The sequence below is a fragment of the Bactrocera neohumeralis genome, chromosome 4, assembly GCF_024586455.1.
Source record: "Bactrocera neohumeralis isolate Rockhampton chromosome 4, APGP_CSIRO_Bneo_wtdbg2-racon-allhic-juicebox.fasta_v2, whole genome shotgun sequence".
Classification (NCBI taxonomy): domain Eukaryota; kingdom Metazoa; phylum Arthropoda; class Insecta; order Diptera; family Tephritidae; genus Bactrocera; species Bactrocera neohumeralis.
Genome location: NC_065921.1, coordinates 78,916,089 through 78,931,577, shown reverse-complemented (window position 1 = coordinate 78,931,577; position 15,489 = coordinate 78,916,089). Strand labels below are relative to the sequence as shown.

The 15,489-nt window shown below is 31.6% G+C and overlaps 1 protein-coding gene across 4 annotated transcripts in view; it reads left to right on the top strand.

The window, feature by feature from the left end:
• The window catches only part of LOC126756776 (spondin-1-like), an 80,975-nt gene that overhangs the window by 29,523 nt on the left and 35,963 nt on the right, over window positions 1–15,489 (top strand). For 2 of the 4 annotated variants that reach the window (XM_050470148.1, XM_050470150.1), the window contains exons 2-7: window positions 2,687–2,817; window positions 2,877–3,120; window positions 3,186–3,300; window positions 4,751–4,892; window positions 5,979–6,052; window positions 7,614–7,888. The exons of 1 other annotated variant lie outside the window; for it this stretch is intronic. In XM_050470148.1, the coding sequence (XP_050326105.1) occupies window positions 2,687–2,817; window positions 2,877–3,120; window positions 3,186–3,300; window positions 4,751–4,892; window positions 5,979–6,052; window positions 7,614–7,812 (905 nt within the window). In that variant the 3' untranslated portion in view covers window positions 7,813–7,888. Of the gene's footprint in view, window positions 1–802; window positions 1,037–2,686; window positions 2,818–2,876; window positions 3,121–3,185; window positions 3,301–4,750; window positions 4,893–5,978; window positions 6,053–7,613; window positions 7,889–15,489 lie in introns of those variants that run through there. One more of the 4 variants, XM_050470147.1, reaches the window with a different exon arrangement.

The following is a 15,489-nucleotide window of genomic DNA, read 5'->3' as shown; positions in this document are numbered from 1 at the left end:
GGCTACGAGTATGTAGTTTTTACACTATTTTAATTCAGACTTCTTCTCATTATATGAGACCATTTTGGGTCTGGTTATAAGCCATCTGGTGATCTAATAAGCATTATGGACAGGCGCTTAATCACTCAATTAGAAAATTGTCTGAATATTTATATACATATGCATTTGAATAATTATAATTGAATCAATTAAGCTAATTTAATCAAGGAGAAAGAACCTTACATAATTAGGACAATTGACTTAATCAAGTTAATTGAATCAATTAAGTTAAGTAACTCAATTAAGTTAATTGAATAAATTAAGTTAAGTGACTCAATTAAGCTAATTGAATCAATTAAGGTAACTGACTCAATTTAAATATTGACTTCGTAAAGATAATAAGGTAAATGAGTCAATTAAGATAACTGATTCAATTAAGCTAATTGACTCAATTAAGAAAATTTACTCAATTAAACTATTGACTCCGTAAAGTTAATCCCGTCAAATAACATAATTGAGTCAATGAAAATAACGGACTCAATTAGGATATTGACTCAGTAAAGCTAATCGACTTAATTAAGCTAATCGTAGGCATTTATTGTAAATAAATTATACACGGTTCTTGTAATTAATTAACTAACACAAACACACACGCCTATGTAGTTTTTACACTTGAGTAAGTTAAAGGCATTACTTAACCACATACTTACAAACATACACGTACTAAAAATAAAAAGTACACAAAAAACACCAAACAAAAAAACAAAATTCAGTAAATGCAAACAACAAAAAACATCCTTTAAATCAACAGAACTCATTGCAGAAAGGTGCACTGCCTTATCGGGTGCGTGCACACCGTTATCGACCACCACAACGTCACTTTCACTTCCACCTCAGCCATATGAAGTGGACACACCGCAGCCCCTAGTCGATCGCAAGCCGTCCATATCTCTATTAAGATGGAATAATAGTGTTAGAATACGGAATGGTCAGGTTGCTACGGTACTATCGAATGCAGCAGCAACAACAACGGCGCGTTTTCAAGCTGCCAGGCAAGGTTTGAATTTCCGTTTCCTCTCTAATACGACTGACAAAATTAAAAAAAAAACACACACACAACAACAACAAAAATAATAATCATAACGAAAATAAAAGTAAAATGCAAATTAAATTTAAAAAAATCGTAATTTAAGTACATATTTTGTCGTTAATAAATCAATCTACCAAAAGCCATTGCTGCAAAACTAATTCTTTAGCGAAAAAAAAATTAAAAAAAATATTTGAAAAATTGTATTAATATGTGTTATAGCGCCTATTCTTTAAACAAATAGACAAACCTCTATTTCCATCACAACTCCTACAACCTGCCACCCATCCTTACTCCAATCACTACCCTTCCTCACCCATTGTCTAACATTGCCTTGAAAGCTGGAGAAGCAGATTTTAGCGTAAAATATTACACACAGGGGAACAATGGCCAATAAAAGTACATTTAAGAGAAATTCTATTTCCTTAAGCACTAAAGTTGTTTTTGTAAATTTCGCATAATACATAAAGTGACCTTGAACTTATTTCTTTCCGCGAAGTTTGACTTTGAAGTTGTGTATGAACTATTTTAATGCTGAATTGTGCTTTTTTCGTAAAGCTTCGTGTCCTTGTGCTTTCATAACGGAAGCATCTATATATAATAATGTTTTTGTTAATGTGGTTAACGGTCGGTGATTCTGCGATGTGTTGTTTTGTCGATTTATTGCTTATAGAAAACAATTTTATTAAAACTATAACGATTTCGAAGCTTCTTAACGGTACATTTTGGTTTCATGTTTCCCCTGTGCTGCAAAAATTAGCTGAAAAAATGATTGCAATTAATTAACTAAAATTATTATTATATTAACTAAAAAATATTGAAAGCTCATTGCTGAAACTGAAAATTAATTTCATTTGAGCTTTTATAAACTGTTCAAAAGCTTTTTTGGAAACTGAAATTTATTTTCAATTCTGCTTTTTAACCTGATCGAAAGCTATTTTTGAAACTCAAAAATTAATTTTGTCAGAGCTTTTTTAACCTAATCAAAAGCTTTTTTAGAACTGAAATTTATTTTCAATTCAGCTTTTTAACCTGATCGAAAGCTATTTCTGAAACTCGAAACTTAATTTTTTCTGAGCTTTTTTAACCTATTTGAAAGCTCGGCGGAATTCCGATAAATATATTAAAAGCTTTCGATTAAATTTGATATTAAGTAAACAAAAATAAATATGCATATACTGCTGTTAAATAATTGTTAGCGCAAGAATATATTAAAAACACCTCTAAAAGCTCTCGAGAGTATACTTCCTAACTTCTAAATACTACTTAAAGCTCAAAGTCTGTCTTTTGTAGTCAAAATAATACTAACCAACAAAGTTTTTAAAACAGTAAAAGCACCAGCAGTAGCTTAAAAAGCTCAAAGCAGCTTATCAGCTCATAAATCATATGTGTAAGTCCTTTAACAGTGAAAGCTTTTTATACTACTGCGTTGAATTTAATTTAAAAAGCTATTAAATCTGAAAAGAACTGACAAAGCTTTGTCAAACTTACAACTAAAAGCTTCATAAAGCTTTGTGCTAAGTAACCAAAATTTTTGTATTAAATTTTTTTGCTACTCTTAAACTAATTAAAATATTTACAAAAACAAACAATAATTTGTCAACAAACAAATTTTTCCAGTTGGTTACGACAATGCGGCCGGCACATCGGCTGCAGTGCGCTCGGAACCGATTTCATTGTCAGCGCTGGATCGCGATTGCTTTATTATACCGGTACACAGTGTCGATCGTTTTTTGCCAGCCGGCATACCGGTAAGTGAGGTGCGAATAAGTATACAGTTACAGTGATAAAGTCAGCAAATCTCTTGCAGCTACCCGCCCCCTCAGCTGATGGTAAAACCAATAGCCCACTCAGCATACTAGAGGTCTCCGATCCGAAATTATGCATACTCGTACATTTGATGAGTCCTTTGGAACCGATTGATCCAATGCTGGAGTCACCGCTGTCACATCCATTGTTGAAACAACGCGCCGTTGCGGCCGAGCTCGTCTCCGAGGTGCAGCAGGCGAATACGGCGGTGGGTGGCATGCTACTGGCCAATATGGAGAAGAATGGTAAGTTGACCATTGAAGTGTAAAGTGTAGAATAGTGAAAAAAATTTGTTTTAATTTGCTTACAGCGGATTTTCCATTTATATCGTACTATTTAATCAATACTACACAAACGGATCCATCGCACTTTTACTCGGGCATACGCGTCTCATCACTATCGAAATTCGAGCCGAAATCACTAAAGTGAGTATTAAGGGATTGTAGTTTAGAGATCCTTGTCATCATAAGCCATTTTGTAAAGCTCGCACCCATTCATTAAGTTGTTAAGAGTGGCCTTTGCTCTTCTGTTATACCGATACCAGGAAGATGATCTTCAGCACCTTCAGTTTTCAATTCTCTTGTGTATTCGCGGTCGACTTGATGTAGTGAGTAGAGCAGTGTATTATCACTAAAGATTTTTTAAAAGATTTTTGTAGTATTGGTTGCATGCATCGATAAGTCCTTGGACCGACTTTTGCTATGGAAAAGCTCCGACAAAATATTTTAGTCGCTCTGAGCGTCCTCTTCAAAAATCCCTCACAAACGACAAGTTCAACCAAAACCGATCCTAACGGGCTGGTGTAAACGTGGTCCACGGTCTTTAAAAGAGACACCTTTTCCACCTTGGTCGGGTTTGAGGCCGACTTAAAGCCTCTGCCGTGCTGTGGGTCCGGCACCCGCCCGCAGTGCGACTCCACACTGAACTGAATTTTCAATTCTACCTACCTTTAGGTTTAAACCACAGCTACCATGAATTTCCCCAAAGGGCCAAACCCTATGAAAAGATTGGAGCAAACTACTAGGTCTAACTGTTCACCGTGGTACCAGATTTCAGTCTCCGATCAGACCTCGTAGGTTTTGCTTCTACCAGTTGACCACCCATTAAACTGGTGACTTTTGGCGCTTGAACTTCAAATGTCTTTTCATTAGAAGGAATCTCATTCAAAGCCTATGACAACTATTTCCAACAAGGCTATGCTGAAATTTCGAGGCAAGCCAAATAACAGACATAGTGTATATTGAATTCTCTTACGTCAGGCAGACATTACCGCGGACAAATTCTACCCACTGCCTGCTTGAGGAACGGATATGGACTATCGAATTAGAACGTCTGAACCCAGCTTTGGCCAATGGAGGAGGATTTGTGTCCCATCGGGACAATACCAAGCCACACACATCGCTAACGACTCGATAGTAGTTTCGCGAGCTTGGTTCAGAGGTTTGGATCTGGCACTTTGTGAAAAACTCGCACTAAATTGTCGCTCCCTGTGTTTTATAACCTATCAGCGACAGTTTAAAAATCAACTTAGAGAGACTCCGGTTACTTGCAGAGCATTACCTCCAACCTAACCTAACTGTTACTTCTTCAAATATTAAGAAATTATGGCAGAACTATTTATTGACATTTTCGTTACCCTTATCAACTTTATCTATCTATAGATAGGTATATATGTATGTATGTACCTTGTTAAAAATAATCCATCATTATTGGCATTGTAACAAAAGCTCATTGTGTTCCACTTGTGACTTAGTTGTAATCCATTTTTTCCAATGACTGTTTACATATAATCTTCTCATTGTTACCCACACCTACAATAATACTTTCAGACAGTTTCTATATTTCATATTTCATTATTTTTCCCTATGCATCTAGATATACTGCCGCTCATACCTTGGACTTGTACAGCGAAGTGGCTGCCATTTGCCGTCCGCCATTGGTATTGGCACCCAATGAAAGTGGTAGCTTCAAGAAGACACAGACGCCAGCAACAGGCTACATAATCAGCGTGTTTAAGGTATGCATATACCGTTATATCTACCTATATATATCTATAAATGTAACTAGCTATTTAACGTGCTTGAGTCTAGTTAAATATTTATAAGAGTTAGCTGTCAAAGCACTATCAGTGAAGCAACCCTGCAGGAAAAGATTGGAGACGATAATGGCAACTCAAAAGAAATTTTCTACGTCAAAGTGTTTTGTTTAATCTACGAACCTCAAAGTAGTATTTAATGCTGGGAACACATCTTTTTGGTAATTTTATTTTGCTTTCTGAATCAACTTCATGTTTCAAAGGTCAAGAGGGAGCAGTTATCTCAAACTGTTTAACTTTTTATGCATTCAACTTCTCTCTGCTTCATTTTTAGACATTCTTCTTTATTGGTGAGAGTTCTTTCTCAATTTTTAGGATATTCTATTTAGCCGTACTTATTCGGAACCATATATTATACTACTCGGTTCCATTAACTGGTAGAAATATAGCAATCTATACTATTACGGCTCAATAATTCAAGGAGACTCTTTCACTTCCACTTCCTAAAGATGGAACTCTGCAAAATAATATACTCAGTAATAGGATTATGAAATCTACCAGGCAAAGGTCTCCAAAATTTTAAATATCTTCATATAACCCTTTAGAAAATGGGAAAATGATCCTCACACTAAGATTGAAACTTCATGCTAAGAAAATTTACCATATTCAGAAGTTCCCGGACCAAATTTAGCAAACAAACTGTCGCCGCTTTGAACTTCTCGCTTTTAATTTAGTTTTCCTCTCTCTCTCTCTCTTCATATAACTCTTTAGAGAATATGAAAATGACTCTCTCCATAGAGGGTTGAAACATCATATTGTGAAAATTTCCCAAAATAAAAGATTTCGCGAAACAGCCTTTAAGTGAAAGCAGTCCTGCAGGGTATACTCAATAGTGTGCTCTTCCTGTATCTAGAGTGAAAATGGAATTTTAAATAACTAATAAAGGGTTGATATCAGCATGTACTAGACATTGAAGAAGACAGCGTAGAGTTAATATTGCTTTGCATAATTTTTTGCACTCAAGTGTATAAAATATTTAATTTCAATGAATTCTGTATATTCACTTAGGTTTTTGAAGGCGATGACGGTGAACGTTTTGAGAAGAATTGGCTGTACTGGACGGGAGCGCGTATGCTATATCGGTAAGTGGTGGTTGAATAGCTAGAAAGGGAAGAAAATTGGTTCGGAATTGTACAAAAATACATTGAATAAGTCAATAAAACCTTGAATATTGAAGAAGTTTATGCGGCGGCTTCATTACATTGGGTCAATATTGTATAGGGTAAACCGTTTCGAGATTCCCTACTTTTTTAAATAAAAAACATAGAAACTTCAAATTTAAAGGAGAGTGCTTATTATCATTCAAAAGAACATTCTTTGGTATTAATTTTTTGAAGATTGTCGCTTTCAAATATTGGGCGCGGCTACGTCTCAGATAGTCCATCTGTTAAGTCCAATTTTCGATGACTTGTTCGAGCATTTCGACTGGTAACTGGCGAATGATACGCGTGATGATTTTCTGCAAGCTGCTGCTGAATCGAAGCGAGATTGTCCGCATAGACCTTAGACTTCAAAAATCCCCACAGGAAAAAGTCTAAAGGTGTGATATCACACGATCATGGTGGCCAATCGACCAGCCCAAAACGTGAAATAATCTGCTCACGCTCAAGTATTCTCTCAATAAATCCATTGATTGATGCGATGTGTGGGAAGTGGCGCCGTTTTGTTGAAAACAAATGTCGCCGAGATCACGAGCTTCAATTTCAGGCATCAAATAGTTAATTATCATGATTCGATAACGGTCGCCAATGACGATTCCGTTCTCATCATCATTTTTGAAGAAATATGGGCCAATGATTCCACCAGCCCACAAACCACACCAAACCGTTGTTTTTTCTGGATGAAATGGCAGCTTTTGAATCTCTTCAGGTTGCTCTTCGTACCAAATGTGGCAATTTCGCGTGTTTACATACCCATTAAGTCAGAAATGGGCCTCATCGCTGAACAAAATTTGGCTCGAAAACGTCGGATCTTCTTGGAACTTTTCAAGACCACACAGAGCGAACTGATGTTGCTTGGTAGGTCGAGCGGCTTCAGTTCTATCACAAGCTGTATTTTGTATACATACTTTCAATGTAAGATCTCGACGTAAAATGCGTCAAATCGATCCATACATCAGTTCGAGTTGCTGCGAACGGCGCCGAATCGACTCTCCACGGTCTTCGTGTATACTCCTAGTTACAGCTGCTATGTTTTCTTCACTGCGAGCTGGCCGTGGTCTATTCGGTCGAATAGTATCCGATAATGGATACTGTGTTAAGATGGGTGATAGTGTTGTGAATAGTACGCTCAGTAAGCCGATTTATGTTGACCATAAGTTGAGCAAAACACATTGTTTACAGAACATGAACTTTCGTAACAAAGTCTGGCGTTTTGTAAACGTTGTTCATGAATAAGTCTTTCCATGATGAAATGCCAAACAATACTGAACAAAACTAAGATGACAGCATGATACGACTCACGCCTGATCTGTCAAAAAATAGCTATTGAAAAAGGCACCTCTACTTGGATCACCCGTTACTTATAGCGGGCAAATCGCAACTAGTGATACTTTTTTAATAAACTCCTATAAAATACTCCTTATTACAGCAGTAAATAATATGTTTTCCTCCACTCTTCTCTTTCTCTCCCACTGCACAACAGTTATTTGCCACGCGCCGCTGGTCTACGTCGTATTGCTCTACATAAGAGCACCTCGCAGCGTGGCGATAAAATGTATTTGTTGGTTTGCGAGTGTGCTGACTTGCTCAAGGATATATCTTCTGCTGCCTTCTTGATACCCGCACTGCGAGCGCGCCTCTGCGGCTACACGGGACTTTACAAGCCAATACAAGTGTTCTAAGGTTATGAGAAAACATAAAAAATCAACAACAACAATTGTCAATAAAAAAGCAAAATCTGAGTAGGAAAACAAGAAATGTATATCGACATACATACATACACACGTGTGATAACTTTAAATTAAGACAAAAGAATACAAATTGAAAATTCGAAGAAAATAAAAATGAAAGAAAAAAAAATCAAAAAAACTGTTGCTTTAAATTGAAAATTATTATTTATTTATAGACCACAGATTTAATAAAGCAAAAAGTGCTAGAAATATGAACATGTGGCAAGCTCAAAATTTTAGTAGTTTGTAAAATTGTTGAAAAGTGCAATGAAAAAATAAAACTTTTAATATGAATAAAATTAAAAATTAAAATAATTAAAAACTTAGTCCAATAATCGGAAAAGAAATAACGTTTTTGAACAATCAGCTTTTAGAATGAAAAGATATGGCAATAAAGTTGGTACAATTTTCGCATGCGAATGAATATTTAGCAAATAAAAAACAGCAGACGAACACATGCATATACACATACATACTTATATGTATATATGATTATGATTATGAGGCATATGCATCTAACTATTTTTGAAACTACGTAACTGCGTAATTCTAAAGAAATAGAAAAGTAAATAATAATAAATAAAAGTAATAATAAATGCTTATTTATTAGCCAAATTAAGCAATAAAATAAATTAAAATTAAAATAAATATTCAATATGAATGAATTCTTGCATACATATGTATGTATGATCTTTTATAACTGCTTCAACACACCGAACAGCATATGTATGCGTGTGAATACGAATGCCTTTAGAAATACAATCTGGCAACGTACATGCTATTAGCAAAGTTACAACAAAAACTTTAAAATACTTTTTCACCACACTATTACATGCCCAGCAACTCACGGCTACCGGAATTCCAATCCGTTAAAAGAATGACCGTGGAAACTAACGCATACACTCCGTGTACTCATTGAGTCTAGGCGTAAGAAAGGAATGAACCATCACACATACACCAGAGTTTCCGTGAAATTTGACAATTGGGCGCCTTAAGTAGCTTATATAAACTATTGTAGTGTTGTTGGGTAACTAACCAGTGACTTAACCGATTGGTAACTTGCGGTGTGGCCACATTAAATAATTAAATACAATTTTGTAGTTTTGGAAAGGATATATAACAATGAAAGTGTTGAGCGAGAAATTCAAATTTTTCAGAAAAATACAGATGTGTTTTAAAAAATGTTAGTGAATCTGAATTAATTTTTCAACAATTTTTTTGATAAAAATTAAAATTTACTTCTGATTTTTTTATAAGGCATGTATATTATTACTAAGTAATTCCTAAAAACTACAAACAATAACAATGTTAATTTATATTTTTTTATTAATTATAATTGTCTTTATCAAATTATTACTAAGAATTTAGATGTAAATTATTTAATTAAAATTATATTAATTTATTTAATCAAAAACAATTACAAATTTAATTCAGATTCAATTAAATTTTTATAATATTCTATATATTATAATTAAGTAAAAATTACCAACCGTAACTATATTATTTTTTTTTTCTTTTTTCTTATTAATTATAATTTTTTTTATTAAATTTTTACTACGGAATTAAATAATTTAATCAAAATTAACAACAATGACACTTGTTAACAAAATTTTTGGTACAAATTCAAATTAACAATTACAATTTTAATTCAGATTATAATTAATTAAGTATTAAAAATATTTTAATTGATTATCAAAATTATGTAAATTTTTAAATTCTTCTTAAACAATTTATTTTTTATCCTCTCTTTAAAAAATAATTAATTACAATAATTTAATTTAAAAAATTAATGAACGCTAAAATTAAAAAAATCTTGTTTTAGATTTGACTAACATTATTATATAAATAATTAATTATCAGTTAATATATGATATTTTTTATATATTTTAATTAAAAGGAATTTTATTAATTTAATTTCTTTTATAAAAATTAAATAAAAAACTTAATTTTCAACAATTATAAAAGATTTATTTGTATTATTATTAACAATTTTAAATTCTTGAATTATTAAATCATATGAATTTTTCAATTATCTAATTAATTTGGAATTTTATAAAATGAATTATTAATTACTTTAATTAAATTAAAAAATTAATTAACAGTATAAAAAAGTTAAAAAAAATAATTCAATAAATAAATAAATTTAAATTTTATTAAATTAACTAATTAATTAAAAGTATAAAAAATTTGAAAAAACTTAATTAAATTTAAAAAAAGTTCAAAATAATTTACTAAGGTTAATTACTATATAAATAAACAAAACAACAATTTTAAAATATTAAATAATTAAACTTTACTAATTATATTGAATTATTTGACTTACTTGGAATTAATTCAAGTTAAATAATTATTTGAATTTAAAATAATATTTTAATTAAATAAAAATAGAAATTAATTAAAAATTTAATAAATTTACAGTGAAATTGCAATAGGTCAATTAATTAAAATCAATTAGTTAAATAAAACAATTCAAATATACATATATATAGAAATTTAAATTATTTAAAAATTTTGACACATTGTTCCAATACTTTAATTCTTTTTTAATTTTAAATAATAAATAAACGCCAATTAATTATAATTCTCTTTTTGAATTAATTTTTTTATTTTTAATATTAATTGTTTTAAATTAAATTAATTAAATTCTACAATTCTAAAATAATTACAAAAAATAGATTTTTTTTAATTTTTACACATAATTTCAATGCTTTAATTAATTTTTTTTAAATTGCAACTAATTAATTAAATGCTAATTTAAAATAATCCTTTTTTAATTAAATTTCTTTATTTTTAACTAAATTTAATTAACGTTAATATAATTATGTAGAAGAGAGACATATCATAGCAAACTCGTTTAATTATTTTTGAGAGTTTGAGCGAAATTAAACGAATTTTAACGAATTTTAATTAATTATATTTATGCAAATGACCATGATGTTAATGAGTTAATTACTAATTATTTCTTAATAATTTCTTTAATTAAATTTTAATTCAAATTTTTTATATAATTTTCAATTGTAATAAATTAATAAGTAATTAACTACTTTAACTGCAAATGTAATAAAATGAAATAATTAATTAAAATTTTAAGTAATTACTTTAATTTAGCAAAATTGTTATAAATAATTAAAAGTTCATTTTATGTCGTATTAAATTCATTTTGTTTAATTTTATGATATGATTTAATAATACTAATTTAATTAATTTAATCAAATTTCAATTCCAACTTTTTATTTAATTTTATTTAATTTTCAATTGTAAATTTTTCTATTCTAAAAATTAAACATAATTAATTTAATAATTACTGTTTTTCACGTTATTTATTTATCTGTAATTATTTTTAATTTATGATTTGATTTAAAATCAATTTACTAACCTTAAGCCATTAAATCAACATAAATTCAATAATAATTTACTGATAAAAGCTCAAGTCATAATTATAATTAACTCTTGTGATAACTTGGGCACCTTAGTGGATTATTATAAATATGACATACATATGTACATTAGGGTGTTTTTTTTTTTTGTTTGAACTATTAATTTTTTTCAGTCCCGTCACGAAATTTCCTTGGAAATACCCTAAAAAAATTTCCTGAAAATTTTAGGCCTTAATATTAACATTAAGAACTGGACCAAGGCCTGTAAAAATTTTCCATAGAAAATACACTACAATCGTGAGTTTTTATCTTTAAATTCCTACAGATCAGAGGTATTTTATGGCATCGTTTTGACTTTAGACGCATATTTCTCAGAATTGTTCACTCTACAAAAGTGCCCAGTGCAACAAAGTCGGAACTCACACCGGCGAGGTAGTACGGTGCTCTAAACCCGAGTTTACCAAGAATTTCGCATTTTTTTGTATATATCTTGTAAATGACAAGAGCTATGGAAAAAATTTACATGACAAATTTGTAGGAAATTTTATTTGCTATAAAAAAGGTTAGAGGGCAAAATCGCTATCATTAATACTTCTCGAGACATTCAGCTTTTTAAGTAAGGTTAAAATAGTTAAAAAAACACCCTAATGTACATATGTATAACATGCATATGCATATATCTGCATTGTATATAGTATATATGCATGATTGTGCATATTTAAATGCAATATACAACTTTTTTTCTTGAATTATTGAATTCAGCTTAGTGCGTTTGCTGGCACAGTGGTTTGGTTTGCGAAAAAATTTCAGTAATCTGTCATGGAGGAAGATAATGGTGCTTTAAACTAATACTGAATTTGACATGCAAGTATGTATTTTAAACTATTTTTCGGTTGTTAGTTTTTTCGTTTTGAAGAAAAATCGAAAATCATAATGGTATCGTAGATATCAGTGTTTGGTGCGCTCTTAGCAACTTTAGCAGTAAATATGGAATATTTCAAAAGAAGAGGAGAGATAAACAAGTATTAAATCATACGATTTTGAATTCAGCATGGATTAGAATTCAGTTGAGAAATACGTTTTTTGGTTTTTACAGAGAAAGAATAAGGCCGGTCTATATAGGAAATGAAAATTTAATGAATTTCAATCAAGTTGGCAAATCCGATTTTGAATAAAGAAGAGTAAGGACGATCTTGACGTGAAAGCAAAATTTAATTTTTACGTATATACATAGTATCAAGAAAATAGGAAAGAGGGCATAGATTAAACCACAAAAATAGTTAAAATAAAAATATTTTTTCTTTAATTATGATGGAGAAGTAAATCAAGAAAATAGAATAATTAAAAAAACAACAAATTAAAAATTATAAAAAAGTTTCAAAAATTGAATTTTCGAAAAATAACCGTAAACGCTTGTTTGAAACATAACTTCAAAAATTTTGATTAGCTTGTTTAGTAAATTTTGAAACCAAAACCGATTATTACATAATAAGTTAGAAAATTAAGCAAATCATTATGCTATAAGTTTATTTGAATCAAACTAAAAATAAATAAATAAACAAACAATAGTAGCGATAAATAGCATTAAATCAATAAATACTTGCTAAATCAAAAATGCTGTGATAAATAAAACAAAAATCAATTACGCAACAAATGCGAGCAAAAGTGCTACACTCAGTGAAAAACCATTAAGCTGCAATTAAACTAGAAAATAAAACTAAAAATTTAAGCAATTTTAAATACGAAAGTAATTAGTAATACTAACAAGTCAAATAACGCTTTAAATTTTATAACTAAAAGTTACAAATGTAGTAGTTCAAAGTTAGTGGTAAGCATTCAAAAATTGAGAAGAACAAAAAGGCAGAAATAAAAAAAAATAAAAAATACAAAAAATTTAAAAATTAAAATTTCAAAAAAATTAAAAAATTAAAATTCCAAAAAAAAACAAAGGTCAAGAAGTAAAGAAAAATAGTAAATAAATAAGTTATTTAAACAACATTATTAAATTACTAGAAGAATTAATACGAGCAATGCAAAATCCAGCTGAAACGAAGTATTTTTGTTTTTGTTTGTGTTTTGGGAACCATTAATTTATTATTCGTAATTTAAATTGGCATTGTTTTTATTTTAATATCATCATAAATTTTTGTATCTATTGTATTTATGTATATTAGGGTGGGTACTCTGAAAAATAGGTTCTTAGACATCTCTAAGAAACACTCTTCAAGTATTGTAACGATGTTTGACGATAACTCGTAAACGCTTAACTTAATCGAAAAATTATTAGAAACATTTTTTATGGAGAATTCAATTTCCTTTCTTTCGTAAAAAATCGATGAGCTATTTTTTCAAGTAGCTGAAAGCGAGATTTGATATCTTCTACATGATAATAAGAAAAAAATAGAAAACTGTAAAGTGGAGGCCTTCCCGTTGCCTTTAAAAGCTCAAATGGTGACTAGAACGCATTTTTCAGAGAACCGAGGGAAAAAATAAAAAAATTGTTGGGTCTAAAAGAATTGTTTGCCCCACCTTAATGTATGCCTTTCAGCTTTTTCTTTACGTTTTAAATGTAAATTCCTATCCGCTTGCGAGAAATATCTCAGTAGGGAAATAAGAGCAACGGTGTGGCCGGTAAAAACTATCCGCTTGCTCTTAATACTGCTATGAGCAATTAGGAGTAAGACTTTGCTCATAATTTTAAAATTTGAAACGTTGGCATCCGTGTATTTTGGCCAAGAGGGATTACTTTGAGGGGGATGACATAGATTTTGATTTATTTTTCCGATTCTCGAAACAGTTGTGAAAGTCAATTTCCGGAGTAGCCTTCAATGCGCGTAGCGATTCACGTTATATGTTTTCAATTGACTCAAAACAGTTTCCCTGGAGCGGTCGTTTGAGTTTCCTGATTAGCCAGTCACACGGAGTTAAATCAGTCGAAAACAGTGGTTGCGGCACTATATTTGTTGAAAATTTGGCGAAAAACTCACGGCGAATCAATGCAGTATGCGACGGCGTATAATCGTGGTGCCAAAAACCTAGTATTGTCAGCCCATAACCCGGCCTCTATTTACGAATAGCTTCGCGCAAAAGATGCATAAGCCTCAAATAGTATTCTTTGTAGACTGTTTGGCCGGTCGGAAGTAATTCGGTGTGCATCACACTTCAATAATCGAAGAAAACTGTCAACACAACTTTGATTATTGAACAGATTTGACGTGGTTTTTACGGCTTCGTCTCACCTTTGCCACGATTTTCCGCAGATGATCGTCTGTTTCCAGGTCGTAAGCATCGATTCAAGACTCATCGCTGGTAATAATACATTTTCTGACACCGCGGTACTCGGAAAGCATTGTTTCACAGACATTAACGCGACACTGTTTTTCCAAAAAATTGAGTGATTTTGGAACCAATCGTGCTTTTACTTTGCTTAGGCCCAAATGAGCTTTCAAAATGGTTTCCACTGATCCTTCCGATATTCCAAGAAGATCGCTGTCTGTTAAACTTTGATTCTTAAGCACCAGTTCCTTTATTTTATTGACGTATTGATCATCAGTTGATGAGGTTGGCCCTCCTGGACGTGCTTTAACGTCAACGCCTTCTTGACCCTCTTTGAATAATTGTGCCCATCAAAAGCACTTACTCATGACAAACAATTATCACCGAAGACCTTTTCCAACACTGTGAACGTTTCGGCACCAGAACTTTGATTCCGCAAAAAAAATTTAGTGGAACTTCTCTGTTGAATAATTTCACTCATCGGCAAAATCGCCGAATGCACTTTATGTACTTCAGAGAGACAAGCATATACTAAACACTAATAATTATTTTCATGTGATAATAAGCACAGATATCATTGACAATTCCAACCTAGAAAAAAATATTTCAGCGAATGGGTTTTCCTGCGAAATTTAAACTGAAAGGATAAGTTAGGTTAATCTGTTAGACCAGTTTTGGTCCTTTGCGATACCAGATGGAGTTCAGTTATTAGGCCCAAAAAAACTAGTGCAAAAAGAGTAGCCATCCTTTGGGATGCCTGCGCTTGACGCGAATTTTAACAGACTCTGCGGTTTCACTATAGATACCTCCTACCGTGGGGACCACAGATGCTTACAGCATAGTCTTGCCAATGGGGACAAGTGCACAAGAGATGCTCCGTTCTTTCTCTGGTTCGCTGCTTTGGACATTTCCTGCAGTCTTCTCGATCTGTCAGCTCCATCATATGGGCGTGTGTCGCCAGCAGACAGTGACCAGT